Source organism: Doryrhamphus excisus, chromosome 2 (genome assembly GCF_030265055.1).
Source record: "Doryrhamphus excisus isolate RoL2022-K1 chromosome 2, RoL_Dexc_1.0, whole genome shotgun sequence".
Lineage (NCBI taxonomy): Eukaryota > Metazoa > Chordata > Actinopteri > Syngnathiformes > Syngnathidae > Doryrhamphus > Doryrhamphus excisus.
This window is the reverse complement of record NC_080467.1, coordinates 18,084,837-18,102,701: the sequence shown is the minus strand read 5'-3', so window position 1 is coordinate 18,102,701 and position 17,865 is coordinate 18,084,837. Positions and strand designations below refer to the sequence as shown.

At 41.9% G+C, this 17,865-nt stretch overlaps 1 protein-coding gene across 3 annotated transcripts in view; it reads right to left on the bottom strand.

Annotated features, from left to right (window-relative positions):
• Window positions 1–4,328: 4,328 nt before the first annotated feature.
• The window catches only part of lpar1 (lysophosphatidic acid receptor 1), a 42,588-nt gene continuing 29,051 nt past the window's right edge, over window positions 4,329–17,865 (bottom strand). For all 3 annotated transcript variants that reach the window (XM_058064081.1, XM_058064083.1, XM_058064082.1), the window contains exon 3: window positions 4,329–8,706. In XM_058064081.1, the coding sequence (XP_057920064.1) occupies window positions 8,390–8,706 (317 nt within the window). In that variant the 3' untranslated portion in view covers window positions 4,329–8,389. The remainder of the gene's footprint in view (window positions 8,707–17,865) is intronic.

Below are 17,865 nucleotides of genomic sequence, written 5' to 3'. Positions count from 1 at the left end.
TTCTGAGTCTTCAAACTGAATTTAGGTAGATATAGTAGATATTTTAAAATACAATCACAGGAGAAACTTAATTTATTTGAATTAAATAATTTAATACATTTAAAACATTATTAAAAATGTCAAGGGTTTGGATCTCTGCCTGAAGTAGCAGCTGTATCATTACAGTATCAGGAACTGACAAGTAAGGGGGTGAATTCTGTGGTGAATTTTAGTCTCTTCTACTTCTATGTGACACCAATCTTTGTGGCAGTGATGCGCATTATTTGCGCATTTGCAGGAAAATGCACCCTATTGTGCAAAAAGTGTTTGTTTTGTGCAAACTACCGCAAGCTCATGCATTTTGCACACTAACTATTTTACAATCATGGCTTAACAAATGTTGAGTGCAAGTGCATGTCGCAGGGTTGCGTTCCTACCACAAGATGGTACACATGCAATAGACTAGAATGCTGTATGAATCATTTTAGGGGGAATAAATAACATATCTCTGTGATGTTTCATTGCACACATGTGTCCCACTTGGTTGTGTGTGAGTTTGAGTGAGGGGGCTGGGAATTAGGATGTTAAGAGTAAACTGTTTATAGTTTGGTCTTTGGCCGTTTTGTCTCCTCTCCGTCCCTGATTTAAACTGTTTTTTTAAAAATTCGCTTCCCTCGTCACACGTTTATCCTCCCCCTCATATCTCTGTCTGCACATTCACTTCTGTATCACTGATTCTCATGATGGGTTTACCATTCTTTCAACGACTTTTTCCTGTTTTCTACCACTTTGTTTATGCCATCGGTTCCTCATTCCAAAGGTCAAAATACTGCAGTGGACAGTAGCAAGCTTTGGTTCTTTGCTGTGTAAAACCTCACAATTTAATATGAATAAGGAACATCGGGCAAGAATACTCGAGAAGTGCAAAAGAAATGACATCGGCACAAAGAATGTTGCTTATAAACCCAACTGACCACTAAGGTAAAGTGGCTGCACCTACACCCGGGAGGAAACACATGCTACAACAGGGGTGCTCATTAAGTCGATCGCGATCTACCGGTCAATCGCGGAGGTGGTACTGGTCGATCGCTGGTCGATCGCGGCGTGACATTAAAAAAATATCATCCTCGCATCAATGCCGTCACTTGATTGATATACAGGGCAGCCATTCAGATGACAACTGAATGTTGCCCTTCGGGCGACCAATCAAATCAAACAACGTCTCTAAGTGCAGCAGAACTTACAATGTCAGCCTATCATCCATCCCCGTTACTTGATTGACATACAGGACAACCAGTCAGATGACAACTGAATTTTGACCTTTAGATCACCGCTCATGCGTAAACAACGATGCAAAGTGCTAAGCTAGTCGGCGAATTGCGTCAGATTTCAAGCCCTCGCTAAAGTTTATGGTCACTAAAATGAGTGAAGGAGCTGGACCAAGTAAAAAGGCAAAAACATATCACTTCCATACGGAATGGGAGGTGGACTTTTTTTTCACAATGTCTTTTTCGAAGTGCGTTTGCCTCATATGCCATTCTACCATCGCAGTACCAAAGAAGGGAAATGTGGAGTAATGTGGAGGTAATTACAAAAAATGTTAATTGTTAATTATGTGTGTTTTGCAATATTGGCTCATTTGGTTATGTAAGGTACATCAACATACATTGTACGTACAAATAATCCTCAATACATTTGAAAATAAATAGATGTTTTGCATTTTTGTAGTGGGTAGATCATTTTGACTCGGTCATTTTAAAAGTAGCTTGCATGCTGAAAAAGTGTGAGCACCCCTGTGCTACAAAATAAGAGTGCACACGAAGTGACACCTCTCATCATGTCTCATCAATGTAAGGTATACTACAATGTAAAGAATACTACTGCAATGGTGCAGGAGCTGCTGCCAGCCACAACTCACACCAGTCACTGGCACTCTCCACTGTTAACCCTGCAACTGAACACTGCTGTTAATGTGTTATGGTAGGAACAAAGTAAAAAAAAGACTCTGTGATCATACTACACTTTCCCTTTCAGATCTTAGCTCCATCAGCACATCCTTCTTATCTGTGCTGTCAGTAAGTTCCTCCTTCTGTCCTGCTGTCATCCACTTGAACTTTTGTTGTGAACGTTGCTGTTAAAATGCACCACAAAGTGTTCTGATGATGCTCGGAAATATCAGTCAGTCAGTCAATTAGCTGCTTGTCACCGTCCAAACAAAGGCCTTATTTAAAAGGACTCCCTAACCTTTCTATTACCGCTACTGCTCTCCCCGTCTGAGGAAAATCACTTCCTGTTTTGCCCTTTTGTGCAGCGCATCTCCACCCCGCAAAAAAGGCATGATGTTCCAGGGGAAGTCGGGCGTGCTGGAAATGTGCCGAGTCTGTTTTGCAAAAGTGCTGCGGTTTCTGGCACATGTTAACACCTTAGCTTCTCATATCTTGTTTTTACCATCTCGGATAGGTTTTGTTGGCAACAGGACTGCTGAGTCAGCCAATTCAAATACAAAACTCCCCATGCAGAGGGGTATTGCACAGCGGAAAGTGTCTGTATTGACACTGTAAGGAAAATATGACATCCCATTCACTCAGCGGCGGCACAGAGGAACATGTTTGGACGGCTGTGCTGCCTCTGATTGGCTCACTCAGGGAACCACAGGAAGCACCAAGGTATATATATCAGTCAACTGGAGGCTAGCAGTCCAATTCAGGAGAACAATAAACATAGTAGTGAGGTTAACGTTCATACAGTGCATAGCACATCTTTACATCCTATAAAAACATATAGCAGCTGACTGCAACACAAGATAGCTTAATATCTCGCATTTCAACTCATGGGTAGAAAATAAATTATTTCCTTGTTTTTTTTCTGTATATGTAGGCTATTCATGTCAGGCATACTTTTCCGAGTGGCGGAACTGTCAACAGCACCCACTGTTCCATTGAGGTGCTATTTCACACACACATAGAGTTAATAAAGTACATAGAGTACATACCAGTATTTATACAACACAGTACATCATGTGGCCTCTGCTTTAATCCACACATATCATAAGATTTGATATAATGCACATATTTGTTCTGGTTGCCATTCTGTTGCTCTCTACAGTGTCTGACTTTGCATTGGTCACATGGAGTCACATGGAGCCCAGGTTAAAAGTTGTATTCTTGTTTAATTCCTCATGTATTATAGGAGAGTTTAGTCCATACATGACAATGCAAACAAAAATGTTTCCTCAAGGATACTGATAGCATGCAGACAGTATTTCATGACGCATGCATTATCGCTCGTTGCATACTGTCCTATCTGTGACGCTTTAACTATCATTGCAAGAAAATGTTGACCAATAAACTATCAGTGGGGGCAAGGCTGAACATGGAAGATAAAGCACTCATTATACAACCCCTGGAAAAAACAAGTCAGCCATGGCATGCTCCACATGTTGAATAAAACTTTATCCTCCCATTATGTGTGGAAGTGGAAACATTGATGAGACTTTACCTTACATTACATTACCTGAACACTGCATGAAGTCATGACGCCAGCCAGGGCATGTCCAAATTATGAAAAAAAGTTATCCTCCCATACTGTGTGGAAGTGGTAAACCTTGGTGAGACTTTGCCTTACATTACATTAACTAAACACTGCATGAAGTCATGAAGTCAGGTATGGTATGTTCCACATGATGAAAAAAGTTATCCTCCCATTTCGCGTGGAAGTGGTAAACATTGATGAGACTTTACCTTACATTACATTACCTAAACACTGCATGAAGTCACGACGCCAGCCAGGGCATGTCCAAATTATGAAAAAAAGTTATCCTCCCATACTGTGTGGAAGTGGTAAACCTTGGTGAGACTTTGCCTTACATTACATTAACTAAACACTGCATGAAGTCATGAAGTCAGGTATGGTATGTTCCACATGATGAAAAAAGTTATCCTCCCATTTCGTGTGGAAGTGGTAAACATTGATGAGACTTTACCTTACATTACAACTAAACACTGCATGAAGTCATGAAGTCAGCCATGGCATGTCCCACAAGATGAAAAAATATTATCCTCCCATTCCATGTGGAAGTGGTAAATTCTTGGCTTCTTAAGTTGAGAAGAAATCAATTCGAAGACAACTGGTTAGCTCGCTCGCATGTTTGCTCGCTAGTTAGGAACCAGCTAGCTTGAGTCCCTGCAGCATAAGAGTTTAACAATGTGGGATAAAAATAATAGGATAGTAAAATTACTGGGTTTTAGTTCATGTCTACAGTGCTCTAATGTTATATTGATTCATTCATTTTTTGATTAATCGGATGTACATTAGTTCTGACTCGAAACATTTATTTCTCTATTGCACAGCAGTACCACACATTGTACATCATTGATCCAGTTTTTTTTTTACATCAAAAAGAAGAAGTAGAAAACAAAAGTATTTTCTCGTGCTTTATTGTTGCTGGGATAACACCAATTGACATTGACTTCCATTAGAACCGACAGTAATGTGTGTTCATTTCAATCCATGTTATTATTGTACAGACTACTTGTATGGCTTGTTAGGTTGGAGGCAAACTTTGCAACAATGCAATTCTTCTTAGCCAAAAATACCTGGAATTCAGAGTAGCAGTAGTAGTACCTTTATAAAAAATGTGCCCCAAGCCAACCAAAAAAAGAGTCATGGGCTGCAAATGGCTCACGAGCCGCACTTTGGACACCCTTGGCGTAAGAGAATCATCACTACTATTATTAAGAACATGACATCCACTGACAATGAAAGTGTGGTTGTAGTAATTCAAAGGCGCTTAAAGGGCAGCTGTAGAAGTAATCAAGTTTAGAACTTGAATAGTGTCAGTAAATTACAGAAGAGCTTAAAAGGGAAGTGCACTTTTGGGGGGAACGTTGCCCATCATTCACAATCTTTGAATTTCTTTCCCTTTCTGTGTATTACAACATGAGAAAATTAGTTAATTTCAGCTAGTTTATGATGCTGTATGTTATAATGCACAGAAAAGGGAAATATGTGTTCATGTTTCACATAAAGATTGTGAATGATGGGCAAAATTCCAAAAGAAGTTCCCCTTTAAGGCACCACAACTTCTACAGTACTCTTGACAGCGTAGACTCTGAAAAACGTACACTTTCCCTTTGGTGATTTAATTTACATAATATATATTTATACACACACACACTGTACAGATACACTTCCACTTTTACACACACACTGAAACACTAATGAGCAGGCACATGTAGTTGGTACGCTATATACCCCGATCCGTACTTTTTTCTTCGAAACTGGACAACAAATATAGGACTACGCCTGGTGGTGTGGATTTGGGTTATTTTACAGTGCAGAGAGCCCCAGATGATTAAAAGTCCAATCCTAAAACAACCTTCAAACAGCTGTCAATAAAGTTGCTCCAGGCCAAACATGTGTAGCAGCATGATAAGCCTGACGCCGATGCTTAAGAAGAGAACACTATAATCTTTCTACAGGGACCTCAACTTCTGTTATCGTCTAAACAGAGCTCCTCGGATGAGCAAGCAGCACTTACTGGCATCGGTGAGGATCGGTGCGGGGACAAAACATCAGCTTTCATCTTGGCATAAGGCAGCGAGGGCGTGCAGAAATAAAACAGCTCTCAACCCTGCATGAAGTCAGTCACTGAGTCAGTCAGCCTTATGAGGATTTGGTAGGCTATCATCCGGGTCACATGGAAACGTTTTGCTCTTAAAGAGTGAAAAAAAAGAAACAACACGATATCGTTGTGGCATAGCATAGAAAACCTGTTTATGAACTTCTAAGTATGTCTTTTTAACATTAGAGCCTTCATGACATAAAATAACACCCTATTGTCACTTTTCCACTCATAGTATCCAATATAGTAGAAATAATCAGGGAAAATAAGCCATTTAAGACATAAATAAAAGTTGAGCTCATGTGTAAGTAGATGCGTTCCCGAGGGGGCCTTAGTGGGGGGATGACAGTAAGTGACACAGTCGGGTTGAGAGTTGGGTTTCAGCTTGTCATGAGTTATGGCTGCAACAGTAACCCGTGCTATTATTATGTTATTATGAAATTAGCAGAATTACAGTCGAGAGCGCTAGCCGTCCAGCCTGAGCTGCCCAGTGTGACTCTTAAGGCGTCAGAAGGTGAGGTTTACCAGCGTACTCAAACGCTCCATGCTTCCTTCTTGTAAATACTTCGTAAAAAGTCAACCACATGTAGTAAAAAAAAACATGGTTTATCTATGTACTGTATGTACATACTGTAACAGTTACTTCATAGTGCTAACAATACTGGTGTGGAACATTCACTCTCTGGGCCAAAGGCTCTGGTGTTTTCTAAATTGTGATATCATCAAAGTGACCTTTCCCCCAAATAAAAGGATTTCATTCCAATGGAAATGAAACATCAGAGCAGATGTGCTGAGGCACCAGAGATTCTGTCAACTTCATAGGATCCTCAAGTAAACCGTATTTGTTTCCGCACCCATGTGACCTCCAGCCAATTCTAACTCACAGCCAGACACAAAAACAAAAGATAGAAGACAGAGAGGTCGTCACATTTCATGTCACGACCCGTAGTCTGTTAACACTCACAACACTAATAAGATGACCTTCACCTTCTCTCTGCATAACACAGTGCCTCCAAGCCTGCATGCCGTGAAACTGCAAACAACCTCCTCCCCCCTTCTTTGGTCACAACCTGGAAACAAGTCGTCTTTAATGCCTTAGAAGGGAAATAAACAAGTTGGGATTTCTTGCAGCTTTTTGACTCCTTCATATATTTAGTTTTGATGGCAGCCTGAAGATGTTTGGTTGCATTCATGTCGTTTATTTTAGGACATTTGCAGGGCAAGATGTTCACTGGCGTTGGAAAGGTGCTTCACTTTGACCTTGTAGACATTAATATCTGAATGCTGCATGAGATTGGCTCTTAAAGGGACTGTATGCATCTCGCTATAAATTACTTTCATTGAAAAATTCAAAGCTGCATGGTGGGCAAGTGGTTGGCGCGTGGTTGGCGCGCGAGCCTCACAGCTAGGAGACCCGAGTTCAATTCCACCCCCGTCCATATCTGTGTGGAGTTTCTATGTTGTCCCGTGCGTGTGTGGGTTTTCTCCGGGTACTCCGGTTTCCTCCCACATTCCAAAAACATGCTAGGTTAATTGGCGACTCCAAATTGTCCATAGGTATGAATGTGAGTGTGAATGGTTGTTTGTCTATATGTGCTCTGTGATTGGCTGGTCCAGGGTGTACTCCCCACCTCTTGCCCAAAGACAGCTGGGATAGGCTCCAGCACCCCCCACAACACTTGTGAGGATAAGCGGTAGAAAATGAATGAATGAATGACAATTTGGTTTGTTGGCTGTATGCTGGCTACTGTGAGCTGACAGCAAACATAGCTAATGTACAGTATGTAATGCTATTCATACGTTCCAATGTTGGCGCCCTCATGGAGGAGCACGATGCATACAGTCCATTTAACAATGAAACAGGTTTTCGGGGTTCTCAAAACCAGACGAAAAATAAAGTCTGGTGTTGAACCATCATATAGATGAAGTAAACAATGAAGTAAACGTGTAGAAAATGTTATTGTTTACATTATTTCCAGCTTCATAACACATATTGATGATTGAAATGGGGAAATGTGGGTCACAAATGATGTGGGGCGGCATGGCTCAGGTGGTAGAAGGTTGCTGGTTCAGTCCTCTGTGTCCATGTCGAGCAAGCATCTTTGGGCAGGATGCCGAACCCCAAGTTGGTCCTGATGCTGTGTCATCAGTAGGTGAATGCGTCAAAGCACTTTGAGTACTTTGCGGTTTGGTTCCTGCTTCATGTAAAATGTTCCAAATCAGGAGGTGGGGTTATTTTTGTGTCCTAGATGGTTCCGCTTAGTGAGTCAACGTTTCATGAAGGCACAAGCTGATGCTAAACCAGTGCAAGAGTAAGCCAGCTTTCTGTTCATTGGAAGTGGAAGAAGTGACTCGGCAGATGGGAATGTACCATTTTCATTCTTAGGTGGGGAGGGGGTGTAATTCAATGTTACATCTGACGTCCCTGCACAAACTTTTGTGAGTAGTTTTTCCATCATCTTGGAATAAACAAAAAACTTTGCACGTTTGTGCTTGGTGGATGTAACAATGGGATATAAGATCAACTGGAGATTATTCGAGTTTCACAGATACTGACAGCAACACATTAAACGCAAATAAAAAATATGTCTTCAACAAAAATACTAACATCCTTTTGAAGTCCTTAAGATAATGCCTCCTCATCCTTCATCGTTTGCGTCCATCCGTGATCCATGGCTAAAACCATGTCCATTGTCATTCTGTAATCCATCTCATGCGTTCCTGTTCAGAGTCACTTGACCTTCTCATCTCTCGGAGTTTAACGCCTTCATGTATTATCATCACCTTTTATACCACTGAGTGTTCATTGTGGTGATGGTGGTGCAAGCCGCCACTGAGCACCGTGTGGTTGATGGACGACGCCGAACGGTCAGAGCCCTCCGCTGTCGTCCCGTTGACGTTCTCTTGCCTCTGGCAGCACAGGATCTGCCTGAAGGTGGCGCTCATCTCCTTGTCGCGGTAGGAGTAGATGATGGGATTCATGGCGGAGTTGAACTCAGCAAGAAGAAGGAAGAACTTTTCATAGGTGAGAACGTTGCAGCTGGCACAGAAGACGTCCAGGAGGAGGATGACGAGCCCGGGGGTCCAGCAGATGATGAATGCACCTTTTGGAGACACAATAGAGAAGAAAAGTTTAACCGGCTGCTTCATTATATATCTGCTTCTAGAACATGTATCGGAAAACTGCTGGTTTGAAATCCTTCCTGCCCGAGCTGCAGCATGGGTGCTTGATGAAGACTTTCAGAAACTTGACTTTCACTAACTCACAGATAATTGACAAAGACTCAAGTTTCACTGAATCACGAATACACTACAAAGACGAGAGTTTCACTGACTCACAGGTACTTGACAAAGACTCGAGATTCATTGACTCATGGCCACTTGACCAAAATTTGAGTTTCAATGACTCATGGGTGCGCGACAAAGACTCAAGTTTCACTGACTCATGGGTGCGCGACAAAGACTCAAGTTTCACTGACTCACGAGTACACTACCAAGACTTGCGGTTCACTGACTCACAAGTACACTACCAAGACTCAGGTTTCACTGACTCACGAGTAAACTATAAACACTTGCAGTTCACTGACTCACAAGTACACTACCAAGACTCAGGTTTCACTGACTCACGAGTAAACTACAAACACTTGCGGTTCACGGACTCACAAGTACACTACCAAGACTCGGGTTTCACTGACTCATGGGTACTCAACAAAAACTTTTCCAACGTCAAAACTGATGAAATTATTTTTAAAATCACATTTGAGAGGCTGAAATAGAGGATATATACTTGTTTAATTAATAGAATCCTAAAATACAGGTGGATTAACTGCACAATCAATTAATCATTCGTCCATTGATTAATTGCTCTACAGCTCTGTCTTCTTGACAATATCACATGTTTTAAATACAGACAAAGAAGTCGGTTTTGTAAATTTATTTGGCGCATGCATCTGCCGTCTCCAGACAGAAGGTATGAAACCATCATCACCACTGAAGCATTCCAAGCTCTTTTGGCGGGGAAATGTGACGGACAGCACAGTGCAGCAGCCTCTGAGTCATTCCTTGCGAATGTCAAGGTCAAGTGTCGTAAATGAAGTCAACAGAGGCCTTTGTCCAAACAACGACACAACTTCAGCACATTAATCTCTATACAACAGCAACACAAAAAAAGTCTTGATGAGAAATGAGGACAGCCGAGCGTCTTGAAGAGCAGGCCTGTTATCTGTTGGGGTTTTGTAGGCAGCAGCTGCAGCTAAATGCTTGACCTCACATCCCAGAAATGCAGGCAGACTCTTTGGAGTTTGATAGTTGTCCAAAATGCTTTACACCCAAGCGGGAAAACTATGAAAAGTATTTCTCTCTCAGCATCAGGACTATGCGACTATGCTCCATCACCACACCCAGCTGGACCAGCCAGTTGCACGTGTCGCGGACTCCTACTGTAGAAGAACACTACCAATAGCCCAAACAGTGAGCATCTATGTTGAAGTTTTCCCTCATGAGAGTCTTTCATTTCCGCTCTCCATCCAAGGGAATGTACCTGCTGGTGTTATACCATACTGCAGAACTGACAGTCCATTCCCTGAAGCAGTTTTTGAGGCCGGGGGAAACGAAACCCTCTTGCCTTGTCACTGCCTGAAATATGTCAACCGTGGGGGAAAGAAACTGGAGAAGCTGAGCAGTCTGCAGAGAAACGTAAACAAACACAACTCCGCAGGAGTGGCTGGAAAAAATATTGAAATGTCTGGAAAACTATTGAGACATTTTCCAGGTCTTGTCGAGTAAAACAGGGGCATTGCGCTCGGCGTTACTTAACAACTTGTCCAGTGGAGGCTGAATCAGAACAGAACTGAATTTATAAGCTGGTCAATTAAAAACTTAATAAAAATAAAAATAACTTCTTTCAAAAATTATTTCCATGGAGTTCTGGGAGAAAAAACTACAAATAAAATGGACCCCATCATCCTATAAAGACACACTCACATATGTAAAAACACAGACCAGCACTATATTACATAATCATGAATGGCACGAAAGCAGAGAGTCATTTGGCTCGCTGTGCTGCATGCTGAGCCCTACAGTCAACATTCTAATCACTCAAAGTTTTCTTACCAGAAAGGACCTCAGTCACGCACTATCAAGCCCTGTGTTAGATGATAAGTGACCCCCCCCTTCCCAGTCTCTGGAACCAAACTGTTCCCCTTGTTTTGGATTAAGAACCAGGCCTCTTTCCTTCAACTTACTAAGCATAACTTTACACTAAATCCTGGCCAACTCATGTAGGCAGAAGCGCCGAGCCCATTAGGCAACATAGTCAAATGCTAAGGGCCTAACTCCAGTAAAATAGTAACACTAAAATGGAACTAAAATTGAAAAAGCTTTCTTTAATTCAAAGTTTAAAGGCCCGATAAGTCAACATCTATTTGTGCCCATGATTTTTGCACACAGTAATTTATCTTGGTTATAGATATAGATATGGTACTACAACAGTAAAACAATACAGCAGTAAATCTTTTTTAAAGCCATTCACTCTACATGTACTTTATGCATTTAGCATGAAACATTTCGACTCAAGATGGCGGCCATCTGTGTTTGACTGTCTTCAATGGGTTTCCCCCCTACAAACCCTTAAACAGAATAAACTTCCAATATTACTAGAATATTACTACTTTATCATGCTTAGTCATGCCTCACTTCCATCAATCAGCCCCCCCCAAACCTTTCTATGTTCTCCCTGTATATCTCTTGTGTGTTTATCTCCTATGATTTCCTAACCCGGTCATTATCTGAGGTCGTGACCGTGACGCCATTGAAATAAGGCATCCAGTAGAACCCATTATGTATACTTCTTAAATGGCTCTGTGGCTTCTTGTTTGTCCGCAGAAAGATTTCTTTTTCCCTCTCCCTTTATCCACATCGCTCCTTGCACACATGCACACACTGCAGATTAGATGAAAGTTCACATTGGGTAGCTAAGTGGTGAGAAGGCTTGATCAAGATGCTGCTGGTGTTAGCACGGTGACCTAATCCTTAAAGAAACAAGCCTTTGACTGCTAGCACAGCGGGTTTGTTGAAATGGCAATAAAGAATGTTTCTGCTCTGCTGTAATAAAAATACAGTCATGTGTCCAAAAAATAGGGTTAGCCAGCATTCACTACAACTTTTGTTGGGGTTTTTTAATGTTGTATTTCTATTCTGGTCGCAGTTTTCAAAGCAGTGAGATCACTGCACTACTGTCGACTACTCGGTGAAGGACCTGCACCGGATACTTAATGAGTTGATTTTGTTTCAATTTTGATTTGCAAATTTCATACACTCCATTAAAAATTCTTGATCAAATTTTCGTTAGAGATTGGCAAAACCGTTCATTTCAGTGAACCGGATCATTCTGGTTCATTCAGTAAAAAGATACGTTCATTTTGGTAAATTGGTCGTTAGCCTGTGATCTCCCCCTGTGCATTGACCCGGTCAGCCGTGTCGAGTCAGTCCGTTCACTCATGTTAACGTTCGTTCCGACTCAACCCCGCAACAACACGCCACAATTAGTGGTGTGTTGGTCATGAACGAACGGATCAAAAGAACTAGTTTTGTGAACGGAATGAACGAGGTCACCGACAGTGTCGGTCAATCTCTCGGTCTCGGTCTTTCAGTCAGCTAACCCCACCCACAGAGCGAGGCGCGACGATAGGATAATACGGGCAAGCACGCAGATAGTCCCGCCTTGCAAAAGGAACGGTGAACTGACTCTCCAGCCAATCAAAGAAAAACATTTGCAACTGAACGGACTGAACGGGTATTTTAGGGGCGGTGACCTCGTTCATTCCGTTCACAAAAAAGAACAGATTCTTTTGACCCATTCGTTCATGACCGACACACCACTACTTTTTGTACAACATTGCATATAACAAGTCAGTTTGTCCTTAGTGAGGATAAGCGGCATAAAAAAGGGGATGGATGGAAGTCAGTCACCAGTGACTTTTCCCCTAATTGGTTGAGCTGAGTTCTGGTTGGTTTTTGTTGTGGAGGAAAGCTGCTGGGATTTCTGGGAAAAAGTGGGGGGGGAGTCGAAAGTCATGTCGAAAATTTGAAACTATCCCTTTAAGGTTTTTAAACATATTTTTGTCAACCATGTATTAAGTACAGAGGCTTGCATCCAGGATAATCGTGGTTAATCTGGCTAAATCTTCATAATACGTCAGATATTCTTTGGAAATTCTCGTAAATAACAGCTCACAAGATTACGAAAAGCAAGCAAAGCCACAGAAAAACAATTTGTAAGGCGATCCGCTAATGACATGCGTCAAAGCGGACTACAGTGGTTGTAGCAAACCAGCACCTATCTCAACCTCAAACAGAATACATAAGGACGCTATTGTGCATGATTAGAAAAGCCGTACTGTGTGTAGGAATTGTGTGCAGTTAGTATGTCAGACACATACAACAACAACAGGTGACAGCGTGAGCTAAATACCAGACATGATTCCACACTGATGGTGGAATGGAGCAGTTCAGCTCTGATTGGGCCCTCCTTTCAGTGGATGTGAAAAAAACCCAACGTTCCTCAGTGGTCATTCAGGCAAGGCTTGTGCACTGGTATGAGTTGGCGCTCCACATCGCCAGATGATGTGATCATGCGTCCAGCGCCAAGAGATTTTGTGATAATTCATTCACAGAGAGCCTCTGCATGAGCCAACACCTGACGCACACGCCACACACACGGATCAAAAGGCCATGTTGGACAGAGCTCTTGACTCACTGAGGAGTGATGAAGAACGATCTCTGTTGGTGTCACTCAAAGTTTCCCCCCCTCCTGAGCCACAAGAAACACCAGCAGCTGAATGCACTCAGAACAAGAGTGTCCATTAGTGAAGTAGATTCCCACCCACTGTGGAGAGGGTAGTAAGTGGCAAGTTCCATAATTCAATAAGGTGCTCTGAAAGCCTGTCTTTGCCACAAAGGGAATGACTGAATGATGTTTGGCAAGTACATCGATCTCCTCCATCATTCCAGGGCCACCGTATTCTATACCCCAGGGGTGGGCAAACTGCGGCCCGGGGGCCACATTCAGCTCGCCAAGTGTTTGCTTGTCTACTTTTTATAATACCTCATATTAGCTCACTAGCAAGATCTCATAGTGTATAGACTGGTCATATATTTCCTCTCATATTTCATATTATCTTGCAAACTGTATTTGTAAATAAATTGTTAATTTGTTAATACTTGGGTTGTTTATATTGTTTATTTTTTAGATTGTGGATTTTGCACTGCTTAACTGATCCTGTACTCTTGCTGTTGTGCAATGCAAATTTCTCCACTGAGGGACTACTAAAGGCATGTCTTATCTGAACTTATCTTAAATACGGCCCGCACGTTCTTTCCAAAGTATTTCATTGAAACTTAACATACAACTTGGCATCATGGCTTGAACCAGCTTTTTGATGGTTTAGGTAGTGTAGCTGCCGCTGTCACTACATTTACAACAATCATTTTTCGTTATTGTACACATTTATTTTGTTAATAAATTTATTGTATTGTGAGTCATGTGACACATAAATCGGAAGTACTGTGTGGTAACCGGAAGTACTGCATAGTAACCGGTACTCTGTAGTAAGAGAAGCGCATTGGAGAACAGAACAACGAGAGTCAGACAGAGAGAGAGATTTCCTGTATGTTCTACCATTGGTCCACCTGGCGAACACAGTGAATACAACTTTGTTTAAAAAACTATTGTATTGTATATTTGATTGTTTATGCAAATTGTATGTGATTGTTTGCAGTTTTCACGGTGTCTAACGATGTTTCACGATGCTTCAATGTCCTGCAATGGCGTGTGAATGCAATGAAGAGCAATAAATGCATCGAGGACATCAGTAAAAGAAGCGTGAACTCTTTACTGGACCAGGGTAGTTACAGTGAAAACGTGGCCTAAATCCATCGTGGGGTGGAACTGTCGCAACAAATCGAGAACAACGAGCAACCGTCATCCGAACAGACTTTGGTTTCATCGTGCAGTTCACGACATCACCAGCAGAGGAAACCAAAGTCCTTCGGCCAGACAGTGAAAGCCCAATCGTAGATGGACTGTTCTTCAAAGGTTTGAAGCAACAAATGTACAGTATATGCCAGTGTTTTTCAACCTTTTTGAGCCACGGCACGTTTTTTACATTGGAAAAATCTTGTGGCACACCACTAATCAAAAATGTCACCACGACCTCACATGTGCATCAATTAGTCTATCGGAGGAACAAGGTAGGTGTTGCCACACGGACCAATATTACATTGCTCTGCCAGTCTTTACACCACAGACACTCGACAGTAGCCACATTTTTACATGACGCGTTTTTCTCTTTCCGAATGACCTTTCGGGAAACAATGATATTCATAGAAAGGAATATTCCAATCTCTTGTCTACATGCGCCGTGAAAATCAACCAGAATAGTCAATAGGGCATGCCCAGTAAAACGTCAACATCAACATCATGTGATACCGGCTTCCCCAAGTTTTTCTTTCACTTGTTGGAATAACTCCGTATTGCCAGTTTTTCGTCTGTCCAGTCTTGAAATTTAGTTTGAATCAAAAACAAACTTTGCTTAGTCCAGTGCCGATTGCTGGCCTCCATTTTTAAAACTAAAGAACGTCTGGATCTGCGTGTTACATCATATCTGAGCATGCGCTGAAAGAACGCACCCGGGATAAATTTAAACAGGAAAAGATCTAATTCAATCTTGCTAATATTTTATAATTAAACTCAGGCCATGTTTTATATAGATATATATTTTCTTTTTTAATAAAACTGCACTTGTGAATAAAGTATAGAAGGGTTTAGATTCTGTTTCACAGATGGCGCTAATGCACACCAAAGCTGCTTGCCAACCGCCAATAAACAACAGAAAAAGAAAAACACCACGAAGAAGGCGGCACCCTGACAACTTTCCGTTTGAGCAGGCACAAGATAACTCAATCGGATTGGTAAAGGAATATTCCATCCCTGTTCAATTCTCAATTCAAGTTCAATTTCTCAAGGTACACTAGTGTGCCGCGGCACAGTGGTTGAAAATCACTGGTATATACCATCAAAGTAAGGTATTAATTGTTACATAAACTGGAATTATTTGTGGTATAACTGCACGTTTGTTTAATTTGACAGCATATTTAAATCTTTCTCAGTTTGTTATACACTGTATAAGTTCTTTGCTGAGTATCTTGTGGCTACACTGTTAATTATTTCTGTTTTGAGAGTGTAAAGACTGAATTACAACATGTCTGTACAAAAGGAAGTGTTGTACCAGTGTGAGGACAGAGTTAAACAGAAAGATTCCCTGTTAGAGAAAAGAGACCCAATGACAGAAGAAGAAAATGAGAGTTGCATGCAGGAAGCCAAATGTGTTGAACCAAGAAGATCAAAGCGAGAGAAACGTTTGACACCCAAGATGCAGGAGTTCAAAGAACAGGAAGCAGTTCAAATTGAAATCAATTTGCTGTACGAAAAGTGGAAGAGCCATGCTCGAGCTGTTCGAACAAATCTGAAGCAGGAATGCTCAGAGACTCAACTGTTCGACATGATGGACACAATTGAAAGAGTCATTTCACAACCTCAGACAAAATCAGTGCCAAACCAAGACACCCGAAGGAGAATAGATACCTGTGTGGCTGTTACAGCAGATCTAGTGGGTCTTATGAGAGTGCGCATAACGGAAGAAGGAGACGCATTTGACCCTGAAAAAGAGAAGGCAAGACTACATATGCTGTTGGATGCAGAGTATGCAAAGTCCATATATGGATCCATAGCCTCCAGAGTGTCCAGTCATTCCCTCCATCAGGGTTCAGATTCCTCAAGCATCTCCGCCAAGAGAGCAGAAGCAGCAGCTGAGTTGGCTGCAAAGAAGGTGGAAATGACAATGAAAAGTCACAATCGATGCAAAATCTCAGGAATTGAAAAGGCTTCAGAACCAGAGAGACATTGAAGTAGTGGAAGCCAAACTCAAGGTTTATACAGAAGAAGAATCAAAGGACAGGAATGGAAGATGTAGTTCTGTGTTAGAAGAGTCTCCTCAATCTCCTTCAAAGAGAAACAATGGGGAAGAGAGAGTAAACACATTAGAGACCTTGATTCAGACACTGTATGACTGGGCAGCCCTTATCCCAACTTCCTGTCCCAGAACCATCAGTGTTCTCTGGCAATCCCTTGGAGTTCATTGAGTGGAGTGCAAGCTTCAAAGCTCTAATAGAGAGGCGCTGTCCAAATGCAGCAGACAAACTCTTTTACTTATACTTACAAAAGTGCACTAGAGGAGAGGCAAAAACTGTTCTGGCAGGCAGTTTCTACAGAAAGGATGACAAAGCCTATGAAAGAAGCATGGGAGAAACTCGACACAAGGTACAGTCATCCATTCATCGTGCAACAAGCTTTTAGAGAGAAGATTAACAGTTGGCCAAAGATTCCCTCACAAGAGTATAAAAGGTTAAGAGTTCAGTGACTTCCTGCAATCTTGTAGCGATGCCATGCCCCATGTCAGTGGCCTGCAGGTGTTGAATGACTGTGAGGAGAATCAAAAGATGTTAGTCAAGCTTCCAGACACATCCAAATGGAATCGGTACGTAACAGAGCAACTGGATCAAGCCAAAGACTATCCCAGATTTAAGGAGTTTGCTTCATTCATAGCAAAGGAAGCAAGGATAGCATGCAATCCAGTGTCATCTCTATTAGCCTTAAAGTGCTCAGAAGAAAGGCCGCTCAAAGAAAACAAGCATCCAAAGGTAAACACCTTTGCAACAAGTACTGAGGCCTCCAACCACCCACAAAGCCCAGTAGTGGGAAATGACGCGGAGTATCCCGTGCCAAGAGAACCCCACAGACCTTGTTGTGAGGAGAGTCACGCAATTCACAAGTGTCAGAGGTTAACCCAGATGTCTGCAGAAGAAAAGAGAAAATTCATTCTTGACAACAAACTTTGTTTTGGATGTCTAAGAAAAGGGCACAACTCAAGAGAGTGCAAGAATAAAGCTATGTGCGGCATCTGCAAGAGACACCATCCAACCCCTCTGCATGAGGAGCGTCCTCTATTAGACACAACATCTCCAAACGTCAGCGCTGTGTTAGAAAATACCTCAGCGATTTCATGCTGTGTGAATGGGAGCGGTGATGAGAGCACATCAATGATCGTCCCAGTTTGGGTTTCATTGTCCAATGCCCCAGAGTCTGAAACATTGGTGTATGCCTTATTAGACACCCAGAGTAACCACACATTTGTTGATCAAGCACT